This window comes from Lasioglossum baleicum, chromosome 6, assembly GCF_051020765.1.
Source record: "Lasioglossum baleicum chromosome 6, iyLasBale1, whole genome shotgun sequence".
NCBI lineage: Eukaryota > Metazoa > Arthropoda > Insecta > Hymenoptera > Halictidae > Lasioglossum > Lasioglossum baleicum.
Genome location: NC_134934.1, coordinates 7,366,049 through 7,387,965, shown reverse-complemented (window position 1 = coordinate 7,387,965; position 21,917 = coordinate 7,366,049). Strand labels below are relative to the sequence as shown.

Here is a 21,917-nt window from a genome sequence, read left to right as displayed (position 1 = left end):
CCGAACTTCCAACACATCTCGAAAACGTTGTAATAAACATCTCTACCGAACAGCTGTTTTGTGGATATTTACCCGTGAGAGGTAAGAATATACATAAAGATAACATATATACATCACCATATCAGCCGGAAGTGCTTGTAGGTGGATATAATTATTTTGTATACATATTTACTTTTGAATGACATTATTCTAAATGGCAATTATTTCCAACTATAATTGCAGTCACAACTGAAATTTTCGAGAAGGCAAGAAAAAGCAATTACTGCGCTTCTGCAACAATTCATACACAAAACACAAGTAAGTATATCATTGATCATTTATCATACATTTATCATAGTAAAATCTAACACAACTTAATTATAGGGATATTTAGATCAAGGTTTAAATCTATACAGCGCTATACAGAACTTATAACTTATGGGAATTGTCGTTGGTCATAGCCCTCTGGTGGAACCAGGTGGAACGTTTAATAAACATCATTTTTTAATATGTATAGAAATTGCAGCTAATATACATACAGAGAGGAAATAGGTTACAAATAGAGTCTATCTGTGGTATCAATTTTAGAAAGTTTCCTGTCAGACTCGTAGAATAGATCTATCTATTCTTTTCTTACTCTTTACCTTCACTGATTCGTCGATGATCCTCTCTTGCTGTTGGAATTCGATAGTGATTGGTGGTGGGGACGCATAGATGTAGATCTATAGGAGCACATGGAGGCGGAAGGTGGAGGTATGTGTATACGTATGTATGCTTATACTTACGTTGTATGCAGTTGTATGCGAATAAAAAAGACCGCCAAATTTTGAACATTCAAGCCGTGTGGATTGAGAGAGTTCAAGGAGTATGTAAGCAGCATAGACATATAGAGATAGACTGCGCCGTCTTATGGGCGAGTTGAAGCCCACAATGGCGGCGCGCGGTACAAAGAGTGAGAGAGAGAGCATTAGCCGGGGTCCATAGCGCTCTCTTTCTATATGATGTGTCGACACATCAATTAGAAAGAGAGCGCTATGGACCCCGGCTAATGCTCTCTCTCTCTCTCGCACGCCGCCATTGTGGGCTTCAGCGCTTCGTTCAGGCCACGCAGTCTATCTCTATATGTCTATGGTAAGCAGAGACAAAGTCACAAAGTATATAAGGATAGACCTATCTCACGTAACCCCTTTACACAGTTATTGTGTTGAATTGCAATTGAATTACTTCACAAATTATAATTACGAAGTAATTCAATTATATTGTATTCAATCATTTCATAATTCGAAATTCAGTCGCTTCATTCAATTAAATTGCAATGTAATTTTTAATTTTAGTCTCTTATCAATTACATTACAATGTAATTTGTAATTCAGAAATACAATTACAAAGTACAGTATAATTATGAATTATATATAGCAGCGTCACTTTTAAATTACGCGCGCCATTTTGTTGCTAGTGCGTGCGTGGCTGAAAAATTGAGATAGACAAAACATTATACCTACCTATATTCTTTTAAATATTGTATATTTACTTTCATTCAATTTTTTCTAGATTTACACAAGGAACGCTAAATAATATTCAAACCTACATTTGTTATTAGTATTCTCTCATATTTCATATTATTTAATGCCTGTTCCGACGAATTCAGTGGACAGTATAAAGACTTAACCTTATCCTCCTGCAACCTGTCATGCTTTATATACTATTGAAGATTCACATTTCTGTTAATTAATTAGTCTACTTTAATTGTTCACATCAATTAACTGCATCACTAGTGACAAACACGAGTGTTATTCCCTAATTTTGTAATTATCACGGGTACATGATAGATGAACGATCATGTCTAATCAGAATCAAATATCGAACAAATCGTATCGTGAATTAGAATTACGTAGTTCGGAATTAAATGATCATCCAGACAATACATCAAGATGTAGCAGAAATTTTGGAAACAATGTCGAACGTTCTATGGAATTATCTTCTGTAGTAGTTATTCCAGATGGTATATCATTTTTATAAAATATGTATACAAATTTATATAAAGATATTGTAATTATTGCTAAATAACTCTGATATTTCTTCATAATATTACTGACACTTTTTATCTGCAGGATAACTTGCTTAATTTTATCTGTAAAGGAGTGGGTAAATGTAAGTTGTGTAAATATCTTACTAAGTATGCATGAAAAAATAACTGGATTTCAGGGGATTGCTTTAATTTTATTATGAATGAGATATATTTTACACAGGATTTTCAATGCATCTTACTTTAGTCCTCTCTAAGTAGACATATGAAATTTACTAACAATTAACATTGGCAATGCGTTGAGACAAAAGACCCAGTCAACCAGGCCTGTCGTAGCAAAAATCGAGCCCAGCGTGCGGAGGCCACCCAACGGGCTGAATGTCGCTTGGAACTGCTCGAAGCACACAATAGCTTGATTCTGGGCATGGCAGCAAAGGTAGCATGAGCTCATATTCTTGCCTCGCCACCATCCCGGCACAAGCTGTCCTCTTAAAATGGATCGAGCAGCCAGGATTGTGCCGAGGGCAGCTTGTGCTGGGATGGTGCCAAGGCAAGAATACGAGCCTACACGAGCTTATGTGCCATGGCCCAAATCTAGCATTTTTGCTTACTGGGTACAGTGAAACCTCGATAACTCGACCCTCTTTAACTCGAAAGCCTCTATAAGACAAATAGTCTATTCATTCCCTTCCGCTGCACTTTAAAAACCTCTATAAATCAAAATAAAACTTCCTTTAACACAAATTATTTTCCACAAGTGTGAAAGTTACACAAGCCCAAAAAACAGTAAACGTTTTACGAAATTTCGTAGAAAGATGTGATGATATTGAAGAAAATGTATTCTTTGCTTTGGTACCATTGAAAATACCATTGATCAACAATCTGTTAATTCATCAACACAGAGTAAAATCACAGATTTCTTTAATATGTAAGAGCCTAGTAGATTATATTTACTATATGTAAATCATAAATAACTCATCTTCAAAAAATGAACTTTTCTTTCTTTAAAACTATTACAAAATCAGCAAATTATCAACTCTTGTACAAACCCCTTGTAAATCGAATCTTCGTATGGTAAATCTCACTTACTCGAAGACTTCGATAAGTCGGAGCCTCTATAACTCGAAGATTTTAGTTCTTTCCTTGAGATTCGAGTTATCAAGGTTCGACTGTATAATAATTAATATTATTTAAGTAAGTTAAATATTTTGTCATATACATAATAACTAGACTCCGGATGTTTATGCAAAATAAGAAGTTCGTGCATCAATTGCAAGACACAGGAGCTAAATATAAATTTATATTCTTCATTAATAATTTTAATGCGGTGGAAATAATATATTAATACTCTTAAGGTCTTTTAATATGTTCGCTGTTTTAAATTGCACTTGCTCATTTTTGTTATAAAAGCATAAAATCTGGAGTCTAATAATAACAAATTTCATAATAGTTCTGATATAATTGAGGCTTATAAAATATAAAGCTTATAATAAATATATAAAGAATAAGCTTATATAAAAAATACAGGTAGCTTATAAATCTTTGGAATTTATAAGTAATGGAAATTAAAGTTCATATTGCGAAATCTATTAGTATAGCAAAGTTTGGATTTTGTAATGTTTAGGATTCGGTGCAATTATTAAAATGGAATTAGACCTAGAGTATTACATGTCACTACTTCTTTCTTTTCTGTAAATTATCAGTTACTCCTCTATGTTTACTAATTTTATAATCATACTATATTTTTTCCTCTAAGACTATGTAAGGTATCAATCGTATAAATGTATTTGAACAATGTAATTCTACTTATAATAAAAATTTCATTTAAAAATAAAATATATAACACTATGTACTTATAACTACTTCCTCTTCTATTTCCTTTCCTATTAATCAATGTAACTTTCACTACTTATACAATTAATATTATTGTACACAAACTGTATATAAATATATTTAATGTCATGAATTATATTTATTATTCATAATTCTATTGTTTAATATGTTATTGTAAATTGTATTTTGTTTTTGAAATAGGATTGAATATACTAGGAGTAACATCATCTGTATGTTCTAAACATTAATATATATATATATATATATTTGCTTTGAATTTATTTTAATATTTATTGTGACAGATACATTTACTGTAGTACAAGCTATCAATGCATTAGGATTTGGAAAATTTCAAGTTAAATTATCTCTATTTACGGGTCTTTGCTGGATGGTGGACAGTATGGAAATAACAATATTAAGTATTTTAAGTCCATCGTTGCATTGTGACTGGGGCATTACTAGATATCAACAAGCTTTGACAACTACGGTAATATGGAATTACATGTATATAATATCTATATCTAATAAATCCTATAAGATAATTTTAATATTTATATATTCCCCCCTTATATAATGATGGCTTGTAGGTTGTTTTTCTAGGTATGATGTTAAGTTCTACATTTTGGAGTAACTTGAGTGACAGATATGGAAGCAAACAATCCTTAACACTCTGTGCAATTTTGTTACTTTACTATGCTTTCTTCAGTGCTTTTTCACCAAATTTTCTATGGATTTTGTTACTCAGAGGACTAGTTGGCTTTGCTATCGGTTGTGTACCACAATCGTAAGTATTTGGTAAACTCCATAAGCCGATGCTAATAACTGAAAGTAATTACACTAATCTATTTCTGTTTCAGAGTAACACTATACGCAGAATTTCTTCCAGCCAAGCAGAGAGCAAAATGTGTAATTTTATTAGATGTTCGTATGCCAAAATAAATCTTAATAATTATTAATATATTTTTTCATTGCATAAAATAATAAAATCTTACCTTTCTAAACAGTGTTTTTGGGCTCTTGGAGCTTGTTTCGAGGTAGCAATAGCATTGGTAATAATGCCGAATTTTGGTTGGAGGTGGCTTCTCATTCTATCAACAATACCACTTCTTGTATTTGCTATTATCACTCCTGTAAGTAATACAAATGGATAATACTATCAATTGTGTATGTTCTTTATTGTATTTTATAATAGTGGTTACCAGAATCGATGGTATTTGATATGTCAACTGGAAGAATGGATAAAGCTGTTTCCACATTAGAACGAGTAGCAAGAGAAAATAAGAAGCCTTTACCTCCAGGAAGATTAGTTATGGATCGTTTTTATCAAGTGAACCATGGTAAATTGAAGGATGTACTAAGCAAAGAAATGTGCAGAACATCTACTTTGCTTTGGCTAGTATGGTAAATATTTTAATAAATGTACAATACAATTTAACGCGAAAAACGCTGGTTAGTAATAACGTGAACATCCTGCATGTAATTTTGATAATTCGTTACAAGTAATGAAGATAAAACTTCTAGGATGAGTACAGCATTCTGTTACTACGGTGTAGTATTGATGACAACAGAACTGTTTCATACATCGGCCGAACAGTGCAGTTCCTGGGAAAATATGAAAGAAGATACATGTCAATTAGATTGCCGTTTAGAACGCAGTGATTATATTGATCTGCTTTGGACAACATTAGCTGAGTTCCCAGGAATATTTTCCACCATTTTTGCGATGGAAAAAATCGGCAGAAGGAAAACAATGGCTTTTCAATTAGTAATGTTCGCCATGCTGATTTGTTTTTTAGGTAGAGTCTGCCTATTAAACAGAATCGCGTTGACACTCGCAATTTTTCTAGCCAGAGGCCTAATTGCTGGTGTTTTTCAAGCAGCTTACGTTTACACTCCAGAAGTATATCCAACCCATTTGCGTAGTGTTGGAGTAAGTACTTGCAGTGCCATGGCTAGAATTGGTGCGATGGTCACACCTTACATAGCACAAGTATTTTTACAATGGTCTATTACTGGAGCAATGGCAATATATGCTGTAACAGCACTATGTGCTGCTGCTGCTACACTTGCTTTGCCCGTTGAAACGAAAAATCAGTCGTTAAATGAATCAGCTCAAGATACAAGATAAACTCATTTACAATTTTCCTTTTTGTTGGTATTATTGAGACATTTTGACTAGATACAGAGTATATTTTTGTTGATGTAATATTGTTTTTACTATATCTCGTTATAATTCGAGTAACAATCTTCGTATAATGAAGAAAGATTGTTTGTATTTATTGATGTATTTCTTTTTATTTCTGTTCTTTACAATTATATAAGTACATGTAATTTTACCTCATAAATCAACCAGATAAACTATATATATATGTATCATATTAACACATTATTCAACGTATTATTACTATTTTCTTATGATATATTTGTTAAATATAGATTATGATAGTAGATTTTAAAAAGTATATAAGAATATACAAAGACTGATACAAAATATTAATATAATAACGTAAGTGCCAAACACACAAAATGCAGAATCACTATGCGCACACAGTGAATTCTGATTTCATTTACGTATTTTAATATTATATGAATAATGCAATTTAAAATATATAAAACTAAAATCATAATTTGACTACCTTAATACATCTATTTGATTTCTATGCGATTTTTATTCTCAATAATTTTATATTTGTATAATAACTTAATTATTGTATAACGAAGAAATAGTATTAATTAACATAATCTTGTTTATTCTATTTTATTTTCTAATCAATAGTAATGGATTATATATTACATACAAGCAAACTGAATACAGAATACAACATTTGTATACAAAATACAAATAAACAGAATCTGGAAAGTAAAAGATGTGATCTTGCAAGTATTAAAAATATCTTTGTAAAACTACATCAATAAATTTTGAATACCTTATTCGTATGTGCCTGTTTAATAATCGGAATGATGAAAGATATTGTAATAAAACTATTAATCAAATTTTGTAATCATTTGTATTATGTTTCAAGAAAATGGGTGTAGTTATAAAATGGTTGTTTTAAGATTGTATATAAGCAAGTAATTCTTCTTTTAAATAACCTGCAGACTCGGTTAGTTTCTCTGATTCACCCATAGGTATAAACGCTAAAAGAACAGCGGGAAACAATTCCAGTTCAAGTAAACTCTTATCGAAACACGGTTCATTGAATTTTTTTCCAGTCAAATCTGTTAAGCAAAATAGCGTCTTGCTATTTGTTATGCTTTCACTAACGAAGTCAAATACAGCTCGGAACTTGTCATGTATGAAAAATGTTCCTTGTAGAATAATATTATCTGGAAATTTGATGCGAATCAACGAGTATTTATATTTTCGAAGGCGTTGTTTCTCGTCTCTTTCTCTCATAGCCTTTGTCCTTAACATTTGGCTTCTTTCAACTGCTTCAGTTCTGTTGATATTGACAAGAAAATAATTTATTTATTCGATCCATTAAATAATATATTATAGTTTATTTCTTATGTTTCGAATTACCGAAGTTGCTGTTCTCGTTTTATTTCCTCTGGACTTATATTAAAGAAATTTGCTGGCAATTCAGTTCTTTGACTTGCTTGTGTAGGCATCAATACTTGGATATTTCTATCTAATTCAAGTGGAAAAGATTCTGCAGTTTTTAACGCATTCTCTAATATGGTAAGGCTTTCGATGTCACAATTCTCCGGGCTCCATAATAAAAAGTCTTCCTCTACGTCATTATGCAATAACTTCGTTTCTCGAAAGCCAGCAGCGTGTAAAAAGTCCATCGTACCTTCTATAGGACGTACTTTCTCCTTCGAAATATTAATTACACATAAATGTAATAATTAAAACGAAAATTGTATTCAGGACCAGAACGAGTTCTCGAATATATCGGGATTCTCGACCCGTCCCGATCCAGGCACCTGACATACACTGCTATGTAAAAGAAAGAAGCAACCGGCCATATCTAATAGAAAAGCGTAAAAAATCAAATAAGAACAGGGTAAGTTTTGAGAAACGATTCCGCTGTTTAATTGAATAGTTCTGAGAATATGTGTTATTGCGGATTATCTAATACTTTAAATGCAATAAATCAATCATTGTACAATACAATTTCTACATATATATATAATTGTTTGTCATTATATCTTATAATTATATTGGATGCTTCTTTCTTTTTCACAGTAGTGTATGTATTTGGGTTCTTGCACACCTCTAATGATAAGGATTTTGATAAAAATTTCTTTATATTTGAATACACTAATAAAAGACGATTCTTACTTGGAATATTCTATTATGCATTCTAATTCGTCTATATTTCTCTGCTTCTGGGTTATTTATGATGTTTTCTAAATACTTTCCCAGTGTTTCAACACAACTTTCAACTTTTTCTCTCTTAGGATTGCAATTCTGTATAACTAAACATGCTGTTAGACCAGCTTCTTCTCCTTGCAACTGGTCATACAAAAAGGTTCTTATTCTTGACTTCCATTCTTCTTTCGACAATATTTCGTCGGATAAATATGGACAACGAAAATAGATATCAGTAACCGCTAGCATTGACTCATCTTTGACTGATTCTTCAGATTCTTGTTGCAACCTTGGAGTGTTCTGTTGTTCCGTTAGCTTGGCTTTCTTTTCTTGTTCCAATTCGCGTAATACTTGAGCTTTAATAGCTGCATACGATCTACAAGAAAAATAGATGAGAAGATGATATTTACATTATTTTTACTTATGAAAATAAACTTCTAGAGCTTATTAAAGAATATAAAGAAGCAAGAGATACACCTTTATTAAATATAACTTACCTATTATATTTGGTAGAATTTGTTTTCGCTTCTAATCTTGCTAAAGCAGCTTGACCAGCTACTTTAGCTTCTTCTGTAGGCTCTACTCTTTTTATTGGTTCCCTTACTGGACGTGGAACAGAGGTACTTGCTGTATCCGATAATCTGTACACAATTTTTCATTAATGTTACTCCAAAATGATTTTAAATTACATTTTCTACTATTACAACAAAAACAGTAAAATGAAATTTACTTATATCCTTTCCCAGCATTCATAAATTTTACATTCGTCTTTTTCTTTTGAAAAAATGCTTTTATTTTGTCCGCCATATTTAATAATTATCTGGTACCTCTATATGATTAAATGAAACCTATAATAAAAAGAAAGTTTTATACGCTCCAATTATACCATAAGTAAAAGCAATTGTAATCGTTTCACTTACAATTGTTTCATCAAGCAATAAATTACTTACACCAAATTATTCTCCTGACGAAGAATCACAATCTTCAGATACGGGATCTAAAATAGTAGATATTATAATAGTTGATTGCAATATTCCTATATAGTCATTTTTTAATCTGAAGCTCATCAAGTTTACAGGGGATGCTCTAGATCTGGTCTTTACAGATTTTTATAAAATTCGGTGATAGGTTTATAACTATAATATGTATGCATATAATTGAAATGTAAATTATCTTTTATAATTTTTTCACGAATATAGTTACATATTATTAATAAAATAATTGAATAAATTAATAATATATAGTTACTTATTATTACTAAAATAATTCAAAATCTGCAAAATTTCATTAATATCAAGGAGAACTAGATCTCTTATACCCCCTTGTTAGTTATTTATAATTCATACAAAATTTTATTTCTGATACAACTTAAGAAAGAATTAAATTAGATTATTAAACTTAAAAATATATATGTATATAGTATACTGAATAACCACTTTTCATTGTTTCTTCACTAAAATCCATGCATTTGACAAAATGGAATTTCTAAAATATAAACATTTCCTAAGTTGGAAATATACTAATTTAAATTACCAATACATATACCATGCTCTGATTAGATATCAGATTAATATATATTCATTAGAAAAAATAAAGCATTATAATTTACAAACAATACTTTATATATGTACTATACTATGTAATCATATCATTTTATATTTTGTCAATGACAAGTAGGCATTTTTTATATAATATCTTTTTTTAAACACACAATTGAAATATTTTACATGATTTTATCTTTATAATGAAAATTTCCTAAATTTATCTTATCGTTCGTTATCATATATTTCTACCTTGTTTATACATACAATAGAAGCATCTTGCTATTAATTCATAAATACAATACCATTAACAATAATGCAAAACCAAAAAATAAATCGTGTGAAACTTATTACATTACTACCTCTAATGTAAATAGATGTAATACAAACATTTAAAACCACTGTCCATTTGTTATTAAGACAGTATAAAAGGGAAATAATATGTGTAAGTTCGCATATGACATCGTTAACCCCATAAAATAATAAAAAAATTTCTTATACTCGCTACGGTAAATATACAAAGACTTTGTTATAACTTTGTTTAGAGAAAAATACTACAACGTATGTATACATCAAGAGAAGAATGTATATTGCCTTACTTGGTTCCATAAATTGTTCAGAAATTCTTGGACCGTAAATGTGCCAAGCGATGAAAATCAGAGCTACGGTACTAATAAATGTGAACGAAAAAACTTTTAATAATTGCAATTGAAAGTCGTCGAATGATAACAAGGCTGCGCATTCGTGAAAATAATCAGTCAACTTTTGTTGGAGTACATCGGTAAGAATAAAATTGCTCGAATCGGTGTTTGACACTGTGTCCACTAAGTCGTGTGTTAATTTATTGATTGTCTCCATGAAATTCTCGGTCCAACCCCACAAAGTTTCATGTACATTATTCATTACATTAGAAAACTCTGAATTGAATTAGTAAAACGCACACTTTGCTCACCACTTTATTACGTCACATTTAACGTGTCATACTGTGTCATACTTCGATATTTTCATCAACGTTCAGAAGTCGAATCATTCTGAACATTCTGAACTTCAAAGCGTAATAGCAATAGCAATAGCACCTACCCTATATAATACACAGGTATGAAACTTTGGCTACAAAGATGACGAAGGACTTTTACAGAGGCATTGTGGACTTGCCTTAATATCAAAGAAATTTACAATTGCAAAATTTCGTCTCTGTCCTTACATGTGAATCAGGCATAACAAATTCTGACGAAAACAGTTATTCGGACGCTCTAAAAAAGACGATAACTTACTTTTCTACTATATCTTGTGAAAAGATATATTTATATCACGGTTCTGTCGTTCCTCACAATTCTTTATGCAACAAGTTTGCACAAGTTTTTCCAAATGTTTACGAAATAATGCAGAAATATACTTGTATACTTCGCTTTTATATCGCTATTCACCATTTTGAAATATCTTGTGACGTGGACGTGACTTGACTTGACCTTGACCAGATTCTCCGTTATTTTCAGTTATCTTGGAACCATTGTGGAACCATAGAACCTATTATCCTATATCTATGCCGGGTCTATAAGTATATGTAGTCTAAGGCATAAACATATTGTTGCAAATATTACTGCAAATATTACATGCATACAAAAATTCAACAAAAGTTTCGCTTCTATAACATTCTGTAACAATACTCTAGTGTGGGAAGGTAAATGTGATTATATTATTTTTCCACAATTGCAAAGTATTCGTTCATATTGCATAGTGCATGCGAAGTTTATACTATTTCTGTTGTTACGTGGAATAAATATTTTGAATAAGCAAATAACGATATATAATAATATAACAAGAAGAAAATGGGCGGTGGAGATTTGGTAAGTTAAATTATAATAGAGTTTTCTTTGCTAGTGGTACAATTGAAATTTTATAGATATGTTTTTAATAAAGTTCAAATTTCATTAAGGTAGAATTTGAAAAAATCATGGCACCCATCTACCATAAAAAATATAGAAAAAGTTTGGAAGGCAGAGCAACAACAAAGCCAAGAAAAGAGAAAGATAGCTGAATTACAGAAAGAAATCGAAATGGAAAAAGACCGGGAGGATATAAAAAAGTATGCAATGGATCAAGGTGTAATAGAAAAAAAGGATGATAAAAAGTTGGATTGGATGTATAAAGGACCGAATCAAACAATTAATCGAGAAGAATATTTACTCGGCAAACCGATCGACAAATCTTTTGAACAAATGGCTCAAGCAGAAAAGGATAATGATGTAAATCAAGTACCCAGAAATCATGTTGAACACGGTATTTTCTTTTATACTCCTTATATAGGGTGGTTTATGTAAAGTAAGCACCTAAATATTTCCTCCAGTTGTATCGGTAGAAAATATATTTTAGTAAAGTTGCCAAGAAGATATGGGTCGTCACAGATTTCGATGACCTTGAAATACGTTATAAAACTTGACATTTTAAATAAATGTAATATAAATATAGTTGGGGCGACTGGCTTTAGTTTCTGAGATATTAGCAAAAAACTTTTTTAAGTTTGAGTTAGGTCTGGATTAGTCTGGGTTACTATATATGGTTAAAAAGCTTTACTGGTAAATGCTGAGTTAGATTGGATTCCCAAACCTAAACCTTTTTCTTTTTGTTTAAGAGCGATGAGGAAATGCATTGACACACACCCCCTAAGATGAAAGTCGGGGGTAGTGTGGGACTCGACACGGTTTCCGGATAGAGGACCGTGCCCATACCCACTAAAACCCCACCGCTCAAGGGCCTTCAGCTCTCGCGCATCTCCTTCAATTCCAAGGATATAGGACAACCATATATGCATTACACCTGGTTGAATTTTTGTTCACTCTATCTCACCCACACCTGTTCTCTTATCTTTTAAAATCTTTTCCCTTGCATGATGTGTCATAATGAGACTAACTCCGTACGCTTTCAACTGTAATTCTGCCTTTCTCTAATTGTCTCTCGATATCTTTCTCTTTGACCACATCTCCTTCCAAAAATCCATGCTCCTTAGCATCAAAGACATCTAGTTCTCAGCCAAACCCAAACCTAAACCTGCCTACGATGTTTCTACCATACTAAACGGTGTCCTCTATCAAGAACGTATGAATTTACAAGTAAAGTTTTGTGCAATTATCTCGTAAACTAAAGTCGACCGCCAAAAACTTTAAAGGAGAATGTTGTTCAGAATGGACAACATATCTAAAACTCATTGAAATCGGAGAGGACCCACATCACATCGGCAACTTTACCTATATTTTGTATGAGATTTGTTGGAAATGAATTTCACATATAATTTACTATTTACTTATCTTTTTCTATAGAATATTTCAGTTAAGAACACCTTATCTATATTTTCAGAATGTATTCCACCTTCTCTACGTTTTTTTTCTGGTAATGAACAAGTTGATCTAGCAAGAAAAATGCAAGAAGATCCTTTGTATGCTATAAAAAAAAAAGAAATGGAAACAAGAAATCAGTTGCTAAAAAATCCTGTTAAGTTGAAACAACTGAGACAATTGGTATGTAGACGTAATTTTAACGATTACAATAAAATTTTATTAAATATTTGATGAATCATTTTTTTTTTTTGTTAGCTAGAGCAACAGTCAAAGAAAAGTAAAATTGAAAAGAAACAGAAAAAAAGGAAGAAACATAAACAAGATTTAGACAGTGATGATGAAACGCAACTAGATATATTGTTAGCTGCTAAATACAAAAAATTGAAAGACAAAATGAATGATAAAGGCTTAATGAAGTCAATGAAAAAAGTCAAACACAAACGAAAGAAAAAGAAGAAGGGTAGTGAAAGTAGTTCGAGTAGCGAATCTGAAAGCAGTAAGGAAGATGATTCAAGCGACGAAAGTACAGAAAAACAACGTACGAAGGAAAAGAGAAGCAGAAGTAACGAAAATAGTAGTCATTTTAAGAAGAATGATAGAGAAAAGTATACAGAGAGATCTTTTAAGAGTGAAGACAAAAGAGAAAGGGTACCCGAGAAACGATCAAGAAATCGTAGTTTAAGCAAAGAAAGGAGCAACAGTTCGAGTAACAAACATAAATACAAAGAATATAAAAGGGATGGTGATAGAAGCAGGGACAAGGAGTTTTACTCCAGGACTTTTCGAGATAAAGAACATAATTCACATAGAAGTGGATATAGTAACAGAAATAATGTTGATGAAAAATATACTACAAGCAAATTCAGTCATAAAGAAAGTACTAATTTATATGCTGATAATGCTCAAGAGAAATATAGAGATGGAAATCGGCATAAAGATCAGAGGAATTCTAAAAAGAAACACAATCTTACGGAAGAAGAAAAGGAAAGGCGTAGACAGGAAATGATGGCTAATGCAACATGGAGGGATAAGGAAAGGGAAAAAAATGTTAGAAAGTATACCGAAGAAGAGAAAAAAGAAATCGTCAGCAGCAAAGGATACAATCAAGATTTTGTTAGGAAACATCTAGCAGCTGCTGCAGAATTAGGGTCGGTGGCGTCTAGGATTAAATCAAATATGAATAATATACAGCGAAGTGGACGAGCAATGGACACGAATTTTGCTAAAAGATGATTTTCAACGCTGCAGTTACATTTGTACAGTTGCATAAAGATATCATTATATGCTTTATTGAATGTGTTTGAAAAATTTATTTTCGAACACGCATACATTCTAATTCGTACACAAATATAAATTTTAAACGAAATTGTATAGTTTCTTTTTTTTTATAACTTCAGCTATATTTACGTATTTATGTAAAACACATTCTTCTATCGAAGAAATATAATATATTTAGAAAATCGGTCGCTATTCTTATATAAATATACATTCTGAACACATTTACAAACAATATTTACTACATAACTACGTAATCTTGCACGTTTCTCGATTTTCAATTGCATCATTAATATCATGGATGGTTGCAAAACATCCTCCAGTGAGCACATTATTAACTACAGCTCTAGCAAGGTATCCAGTAGTTATTGAATAGTTGGCGGAAAAAAATGGTGACAGATCTTTGGTCTCTTCTATATTATGATCCTGAAAAAATTTTATATTTTCGTTTATTTATGTATTTTATGGAGGTGTACGAGAAACCAAAAATATTGGGCCAGGACAGAGATGGGCACTCGAAAATTTCGAGATTCCCGAGAATAATCTCAACATTTCTCGAGAATCCCGATACTTGCATACCTTTAGTATTTTATTTTTACACGCGTCTTGTAGAATGTATATGTACATACCTTACAGTACATTTGAAAACTATCTTCAACAAGTTTATTAAGATTCAGCTGCTTTTCAAAGCTCAATTCTGGATTTCGAAGTAAAATTGTCGAGACTGTAGTAAGAAGCTGTGAAAAAGTATAATTTGATGTATTAAATTTGATCTTTATAGTTGGGAAAGCTCTACATGCGATTTCTCATCAGAATAACAATTAAGTAATACCTCTACAATAATTTGACGATACTCTGGTAACTGAATATGGTGAAGCAAAGATTCTACGAGTAATGCAAATGTCAGTTCGGAACGAGTCATGTTAGAAAGAGTAGGTTGCTGAGGTAGCTCTTGCCCATTAACGCAAATACCACCCGGACAACGCAATAATACTTCCCAAACATAATTATAAAAATGTGAAGGTACCCTACAGAGACATCCTTCAAGCCTTCTGCGACCCAGAACTGTAAGTCTGTAACGATACGTACATTAATTTATACGAAACTGATTATTTGTTAAATATGAAATGCAAAAGCTAGAATTTTACTTTTCACTGCTTGCCCAATCCTTAACCGTTAATACTTTTATTAAGAATCGGCGAATTTCAAAAGGACTATAATTTTCGATCGGTTTCGGGTTTTTAACAAACATTTGTAAATAAAGCTTTATTGCTTCTAAAACCCATCTGTAAATGTATATATATATATATAATATAAAACACAATAATTATTGAAAATATTTTTATAAATATGTATATGTTTGTAATATAAGTCTCGTTATATACCCGATACGAATCTTCAATATTCCTTTAAACATTTCTGGGTTTCTTCCGATAAGTCTACCACAGTATAATAAAACTTCTTGTTGAAGTACGGCTTGTACAACATTATGTGGTTGAATTGTGGAGTACACCACAGATTGAATTTCGGTCGGTGTCATCGGTTTATCAAATACTGTTTCTTCTTGGCCAATAACGCCAACCGTTATCTGATATTAGCAATCAAATGAGGATGTTTAAGTTAATGAAATATAAATAAGAATTTTGGTAAACGAAGAAATATCAAAGTTACCTGCTTTCCTTTAACAAGGACACCTGTTATAAAAGGACTGATACTATCAACTGTGTGATTCAATAAGCTGCTGCAGTAACGGACAACCATCCAGAATCTGAGACAGCCCGCTTGTTGATATAACGATCTTAAATGATCACCAACTGTTATTCCATTAATTTCGTAATCAATACCCTCTTGTTTTAATAAAATACCATACAGTTGGCACAGAGAATAAAGATTTTTATTACTACGGATCTCCGTTAATATATTGTACAATGGCTCGTTCATATAATTCTGAAACACGAAATAATGAAAATAAATCTATATTTATGTAATTGTCAACTGAAGAGACTTACAGAATAATCTCTTATATCATCAGCATAAGTTAAAGCTTTAGGAACATCTGTGAGACTTTGGTATCCAATATAATCATGTTCCAATTGCTTGAATTGTGTAAGTTCAAGATCTGTTTCGATCGTGTTTATGAAATCCAAGTGTTCTACATAACATTAAAACAAATTATTGATACCCCCAATAAACAAGAATTCATAACTTATTGGAGGTGTGTAAGAACCAGAAAATGTAGGGTACCCGATGATCGAAAATACCGAAAATACCGAAAATTCTCGGGAACCCCGCTGTATTCGAGAATCCGAAAATTTTCGAGAACCCGTCCCGACCCGAAATTTTCAAGTTCTTGCAAACCTCTACTTATTAAACAGTAATTACCAATGCACGAGGATGAAATGAGATTTTGCAAACGACCAATTCGTACTTTTGTTTTATCACAGTATCCCTTTTTTAGCATTGCAAAGAGATCAAGCATTTCTTTAAATTGAGGATCTCTAAAATGAACAGAATTATAAATGGTTTACATTTTACATACAGTGTATACACAGGGTCACAGGGTGTACCAGATAAAGTGTTACAAGCTGTTTTCTCAGAATCTAATGAAGATATTGAATTAACTTTTTTTTTACTTTAATTACACGGTTAAGGAGGGCTAATATTTTAGTATGTATTACGTACATTTTTTGGGGGGAGAAAGGAGAGCCCCCAACGTTTTTTTAAATGGAAAGTATTATTGCTTTTTTCTTATTCTTTCTATAACTCTGTAACTATGTGCAATAAAAAAAGTACAAGTAAATGCTATTGAATTTAATGAGAGGTATCACAACATTTTAAAAAATGTTGGGGGCCCCCCTTTCTTCCCCAAAAATTTAATACATACTAAAATATCAGTCCTCCTTAACCATTTAATTAAAAAAAAAAATTAAGTCGATATCTTCATTAGATTTCGATAAAACAGCTTGTAACACTTTATCTGGTATACCCTGTATACTTACGTTAATTGAAAGTGTGGCAAAAATGAATAATTACCTCATATGCTCTTCCCGTATTAGTAGGCATACAGTAGGCCGACCAGAAAGTCGCCAATATTTACCCACAAATTGAAGTTCCGTTTTAATATCATCAATTAATAATGCCATGTCTCTATAAAGATAAAAGTCTGATACTTCGAATATCAAAGGATAACAGAGCACTGTCATGCCGCACACTCTATAAACCTAAAAAGATAAGCTAAAGATCAATTTTTTTGTTTAAAGCCATTGTTTAATATATTTAAACATACCTTACTAGTACCCAAAGAACCAATAGGTCTAGCTGGTCGGCCTTGCAAATTTAGTTTGCTATTTACACCTAATTTTTCATAAACTTTTACCAATTGCATAGATGACAATATTTGAACAGGTTCTACTTCGTGTGGAGTTTGCGTTTGTATACCATACGTTGCCATCATAGCTTGTAGTCGCATAGACTCAGCAATAAGAACGATTTGCACTACAAGATCAGTATGAGTACCCTGATGTACAAAAAGTTTGTAATCGGTAAATCATGCATCATTATAATATGGTAAGAAGGTTTATAAAACAGTAAATGAATAATGTATAATTAATGCAGTAAAATGATAAAATAGAAGTGTTAAAAGGAATGATAAAAATAGAAACATGTACCATGGTTAGAGATTTGCGAGAACCTGAAGATATCGGAACAGGGAGAAAACATTATTCGAGAACTCAACCTGTCTTAACCATTGGGTTCTCGCACACCTCTAATCATGGTACATTAAGAGTAATCACTGAAAAAGAAGAATGAGATAGTTGCAACAAGCATCATAAGAAGGAATATAACTTAAATCATGCCTTCACTCAAACTTCATGCACTATTACAATACTACAATATAAAGCTTTGAAGGTATAGTATATATAATCATAATATAAAAACTACGAATGAAACAAGTAAAAAAGTAATAGTGACTGAAAAATAGAATAAAATTATTAGAAAATATTCTACTAGGCATGTCTTATCATGTAGCTCTGTTGAAGCTTCGAATATCTATGCAATATTCAGAAAGTAGCAAACAATCAATCTAATTTTCAGATTTCAAAAGAAAATATAGGCAAGAAAACTGAACTACACATACAAATATTATCATTTACTTACAATACTGGGTTTAGCCTGTATGGAATAAACATAAGCAAAATAATTTATACAAATGATAATTTAGTAGAAATAAAGTATGCATATTTGAACTTACTTGAAAAGCTGAATACCTTCCAGCTTTCCGTGGTCTATTATATGAAGGAAGATATCGTCGGATTGGGTCTAATTCGTTGATATGCAGTAAATTAGCAGTAAGCAATTGTGCGATTACAAACATAGCTTGATTCCATAAATAAATTGGTACAGGCTCAGAATCTCCAGAACCTCTTCGTCCTCTTCCCTCATTGCTTGCTATACGAAAAGTGCTACCAGGATCACTTCTTTCTATTTCCAAGTTTTCTTCAGATACATAGTAATACATAGGTATCACAGGATCTATTTAATTCGAAAAAGTTTAATAATATTCTTATCTTATTCTGCTTACTTAAATGTATTCTCATAGGCAATATACCTCCATTGATATCTTTATGTATTCTGTCTTTCAGTAAATTCTGATATATTTCAACTTGCTCTGGCATTGTTTTAAAAACACCATCTATTATCATGAAAATGTAAAACAGAGGCCACTCGCATTCAATATTATCGAAGTCCTGCAAGAGAACAAAATGTTTTTTAGTATCAAATTAATATGTCGAGTTGTGCGAGAACTCGTAATTTACTCTGAACTCTGAATTACAAATGTAACAAATTCACTTCAATGAATTTTTCAAATATAACATACTAACGATCAAATACATCAGAGACCTTGATTTCACCAGATTTATAATAGCGGCGATCTTTGCTTTCTAAAATTGTTTTATATCCGTCCCTTCCAAATCTCTTAAAACCATAATTGCCTTTCAATCTGCCAACTATGTTTGCCTTTGTCTCAGTGTACAATACTTCTTCATGAGTAGCAAATGCAGGAAAAGATATCGTTGGCAATAAAGCTGCATCTACACTCTATAAATATATATATATACATATATATTTATAGTTATAAATATAGCAACGATAAATACTTTATATGAAAAAGTTTTTTACCTTCGAACTTGATTCTCTTGGAAGCATTGTTTCAAAAATACTACGATTTCGATTATGTGCATCAATATCAACGTATATAACTGACCAAGAAGCTCCTTTCTCTCCAAATAAATTACACCCGTTAATAGCTTCAAGAGCACTTTTTGCTATACCAATAGAACTTGCATGAATTTCAGGTGTACCATCATTATATCTGCTACCACGTTCCCACATGCCATAGTCTGGTGTACGATACGCTCTTTCCACATAATATACAAGATTTTGTATGAAAGCTACTTCATCTTGGGTATATATAATTTGTAACCCAGAAGAAATCATTTGTACAAGAAATATTAAATATAAAGAGACAATATCAATCTATAAAAAAATAAAGTTTCATGTAATAATTATAAAATACAAGCTGCTACGGCTAAGTATTATATTGTATATTATAATTACTTGTAAGTGATTGTAAGCAAGATCATTAAAAATCTCATCACCAGTATCTAAGTGAAATTTACAATGTAACGCAAAGCGATTACATTGATTGCGCTTGAATAATTCTATCCTGGAAGACTGCTTCACCCAACATTCTAAAATCCCACGCATACACTTTACAGCTGACTGACCAAGTTCGTATGATTTTCCACGATCATCGTCTATACGTCTGAAATATCAATATTACATATAATACAGTTGAACCTCGATAACTTGAATCTCAAGGGAAGAACTAAATTCTTCGAGTCATAGAGGTTTCGACTTACCAAAGTCTTCGAGTAAGAAACCCTACGAAAATTCGATTTACAAGGAGTTTATACAAGAGTTAATAATTTACTGATTGTAATAGTTTTAAAGAAAGAAAAGTTCAACTCTTGAGATGAGTTATTTATGATTTACATATAGTAAATATAATCTACTAGGCTCTTGCGTATTAAAGAAATCTGTGAGTTTACTCTGCGTTGATGAATTAACAGATTGTTGAGATCAATAGTATTTTCAACGATAACCACAGCAGAGAATACATTTTCTTCGATATCATTGCATCTTTCTACGAAACTTTGTAAAACATTTACTGCTGTCTTAGCTTGTTTAGCTTCCACACTTATGGAAAATAATTCGAGTTAAAGGAGGTTTCATTTCGATTTATAGAGGTTTTTAAAGTGCAGCAGAAGAGAATGAACAAAATATTTGTCTTACAGAGGTTCGTGTTATCGAGGCTTGACTGTACTATAATTATTGTAAAAAATACAATAATATACTAATAATGTAAACAATGCAGTTACCTATATGCTTGATATAAACTCCATATAGCAGCAGCACAATAAATACTTTCTCGTACGCTTCCCACTACTTTATCACTTGAAACTTGTGGAAATAATCCTGTGATACAGCTCTGGTAACGTAATAACTGCCTTTTAACTAAAAAATAGATTAAAATTATATATGGAAGAACAATATAGAACCGATGGTAATATAAATAAAGAAAATACATATTCATACCAATTCCATAATAAATGTCAAGTTGTCGAACAGTATCTTCATAATTTGTTATTTTAAGAAACATATCAATATCCAGATCAATAACGCTACCTTGTCGCGCATTTCTAACTTGAGAAAACCTGATGAATCGAACAACACAAGTATATTTATTGAAAATAATTGTTTAGCAATAAAAATAATTAATTGTTTCGCATCGTTTAAAAAGTATACGAAATATTGAACCTTTTTATGTTTGTGGGTGTTGTAACAAGAGATGTCATCTTGTTTAAAATAATAAATTTCGATTTTTCTTGAATGATATTTCTAGTTTAGTTAACACTGCACATAATCATATCACGAACATTAATTTTATTCACTTTCTTGTCAGCAATAACATCTTTTTTTCTTAAAGAGCACTTTGAAAATATTGTAGCCTTTGATATAATAAGAGATAAATCCGTTCGAAGGCGGTGACTAAAATAGTAAAAACTCTTTTTCAGTATATCATATATGCATATTAACCTTGACTGCCCACTTTTCGACGATTGTTTTGCTCATACTGTAACCAAATGTAATTGGCGCAGAAGATCTTACGTATTATATATATAAATAGAAATACAAAATCTTTCTATAAACTTATTTCTTATTTATGTTTAATATTTATATGATAAGTGAATATATTAATATAGTTTCATTACTTATTATTCCGAGGTTGCTGTGATTATTTTATAGTTATACTTGAAAAGAATGCTACGAAAATCTAACCAGTATGTCACAATTGAAATTTCCCGGTAATTAACTTTTCTAAATTCTTTTGACAGATCACGTGCAATTATTTACATAAAACTATGTAATGTATATATATGTATACGCGTCTATTTATATATATGTGTATATATATGTATTCTAAATGTATTTAGTTACAGCTAGATGACACGAGTGTGACCCCACACATACAACGTGCTTCACAA

At 31.4% G+C, this 21,917-nt stretch overlaps 4 protein-coding genes and 1 long non-coding RNA gene across 16 annotated transcripts; 3 read left to right on the top strand and 2 right to left on the bottom strand.

Annotated features, from left to right (window-relative positions):
- Nucleotides 1-17: 17 nt before the first annotated feature.
- LOC143209528 (uncharacterized) lies at nucleotides 18-948 on the top strand. The gene is made up of 3 exons (XR_013009103.1): nucleotides 18-81; nucleotides 223-297; nucleotides 364-948. It is a non-coding gene; the product is annotated as an uncharacterized LOC143209528 (long non-coding RNA).
- Nucleotides 949-1,128: 180 nt separating this feature from the next.
- On the top strand, nucleotides 1,129-6,832 carry LOC143209512 (synaptic vesicle 2-related protein). 4 transcript variants are annotated; one of them, XM_076425241.1, is made up of 8 exons: nucleotides 1,841-1,981; nucleotides 2,091-2,130; nucleotides 4,141-4,325; nucleotides 4,426-4,622; nucleotides 4,696-4,759; nucleotides 4,843-4,968; nucleotides 5,031-5,239; nucleotides 5,360-6,832. In XM_076425241.1, exons 1-8 carry the CDS (start codon nucleotides 1,979-1,981, stop codon nucleotides 5,964-5,966), a joined length of 1,431 nt encoding a protein of 476 aa, XP_076281356.1. In that variant the 5' UTR covers nucleotides 1,841-1,978; the 3' UTR covers nucleotides 5,967-6,832. The 4 variants fall into 4 exon arrangements, with proteins under 4 accessions (XP_076281355.1, XP_076281357.1, XP_076281356.1 ...); XM_076425243.1 differs by lacking the exon at nucleotides 2,091-2,130 and adding an exon at nucleotides 4,040-4,068 and having other exon boundaries at nucleotides 1,892-1,981; XM_076425240.1 differs by lacking the exon at nucleotides 2,091-2,130 and having other exon boundaries at nucleotides 1,129-1,981.
- Nucleotides 6,105-11,113, bottom strand: Gint3 (GDI interacting protein 3). 4 transcript variants are annotated; one of them, XM_076425251.1, is made up of 7 exons: nucleotides 10,972-11,113; nucleotides 9,107-9,153; nucleotides 8,887-9,004; nucleotides 8,654-8,797; nucleotides 8,127-8,532; nucleotides 7,362-7,657; nucleotides 6,105-7,278 (listed from the first exon to the last, which is right to left on the bottom strand). In XM_076425251.1, exons 3-7 carry the CDS (start codon nucleotides 8,961-8,963, stop codon nucleotides 6,891-6,893), a joined length of 1,311 nt encoding a protein of 436 aa, XP_076281366.1. In that variant the 5' UTR covers nucleotides 8,964-9,004; nucleotides 9,107-9,153; nucleotides 10,972-11,113; the 3' UTR covers nucleotides 6,105-6,890. The 4 variants fall into 4 exon arrangements, with proteins under 4 accessions (XP_076281366.1, XP_076281363.1, XP_076281365.1 ...); XM_076425248.1 differs by lacking the exon at nucleotides 10,972-11,113 and adding an exon at nucleotides 10,650-10,785; XM_076425250.1 differs by lacking the exon at nucleotides 10,972-11,113 and adding an exon at nucleotides 10,639-10,752.
- LOC143209515 (uncharacterized) lies at nucleotides 10,933-14,398 on the top strand. The gene is made up of 4 exons (XM_076425247.1): nucleotides 10,933-11,544; nucleotides 11,638-11,977; nucleotides 13,052-13,212; nucleotides 13,288-14,398. Exons 1-4 carry the CDS (start codon nucleotides 11,527-11,529, stop codon nucleotides 14,263-14,265), a joined length of 1,497 nt encoding a protein of 498 aa, XP_076281362.1. The 5' UTR covers nucleotides 10,933-11,526; the 3' UTR covers nucleotides 14,266-14,398.
- Nucleotides 11,657-21,889, bottom strand: LOC143209509 (putative phosphorylase b kinase regulatory subunit beta). Of its 6 annotated transcripts, none has more exons than XM_076425229.1 (20): nucleotides 21,871-21,889; nucleotides 21,190-21,420; nucleotides 20,968-21,086; nucleotides 20,751-20,886; nucleotides 19,927-20,134; nucleotides 19,489-19,845; nucleotides 19,210-19,407; nucleotides 18,917-19,055; nucleotides 18,560-18,840; nucleotides 18,466-18,480; nucleotides 17,594-17,824; nucleotides 17,341-17,528; nucleotides 16,690-16,805; nucleotides 16,317-16,459; nucleotides 15,979-16,254; nucleotides 15,693-15,895; nucleotides 15,456-15,593; nucleotides 15,140-15,380; nucleotides 14,937-15,044; nucleotides 11,657-14,733 (listed from the first exon to the last, which is right to left on the bottom strand). In XM_076425229.1, exons 2-20 carry the CDS (start codon nucleotides 21,225-21,227, stop codon nucleotides 14,557-14,559), a joined length of 3,312 nt encoding a protein of 1,103 aa, XP_076281344.1. In that variant the 5' UTR covers nucleotides 21,228-21,420; nucleotides 21,871-21,889; the 3' UTR covers nucleotides 11,657-14,556. The 6 variants fall into 6 exon arrangements, with proteins under 6 accessions (XP_076281344.1, XP_076281343.1, XP_076281345.1 ...); XM_076425228.1 differs by lacking the exon at nucleotides 21,871-21,889 and adding an exon at nucleotides 21,645-21,834; XM_076425230.1 differs by lacking the exons at nucleotides 18,466-18,480; nucleotides 21,871-21,889 and having other exon boundaries at nucleotides 21,190-21,835.
- Nucleotides 21,890-21,917: the final 28 nt, after the last annotated feature.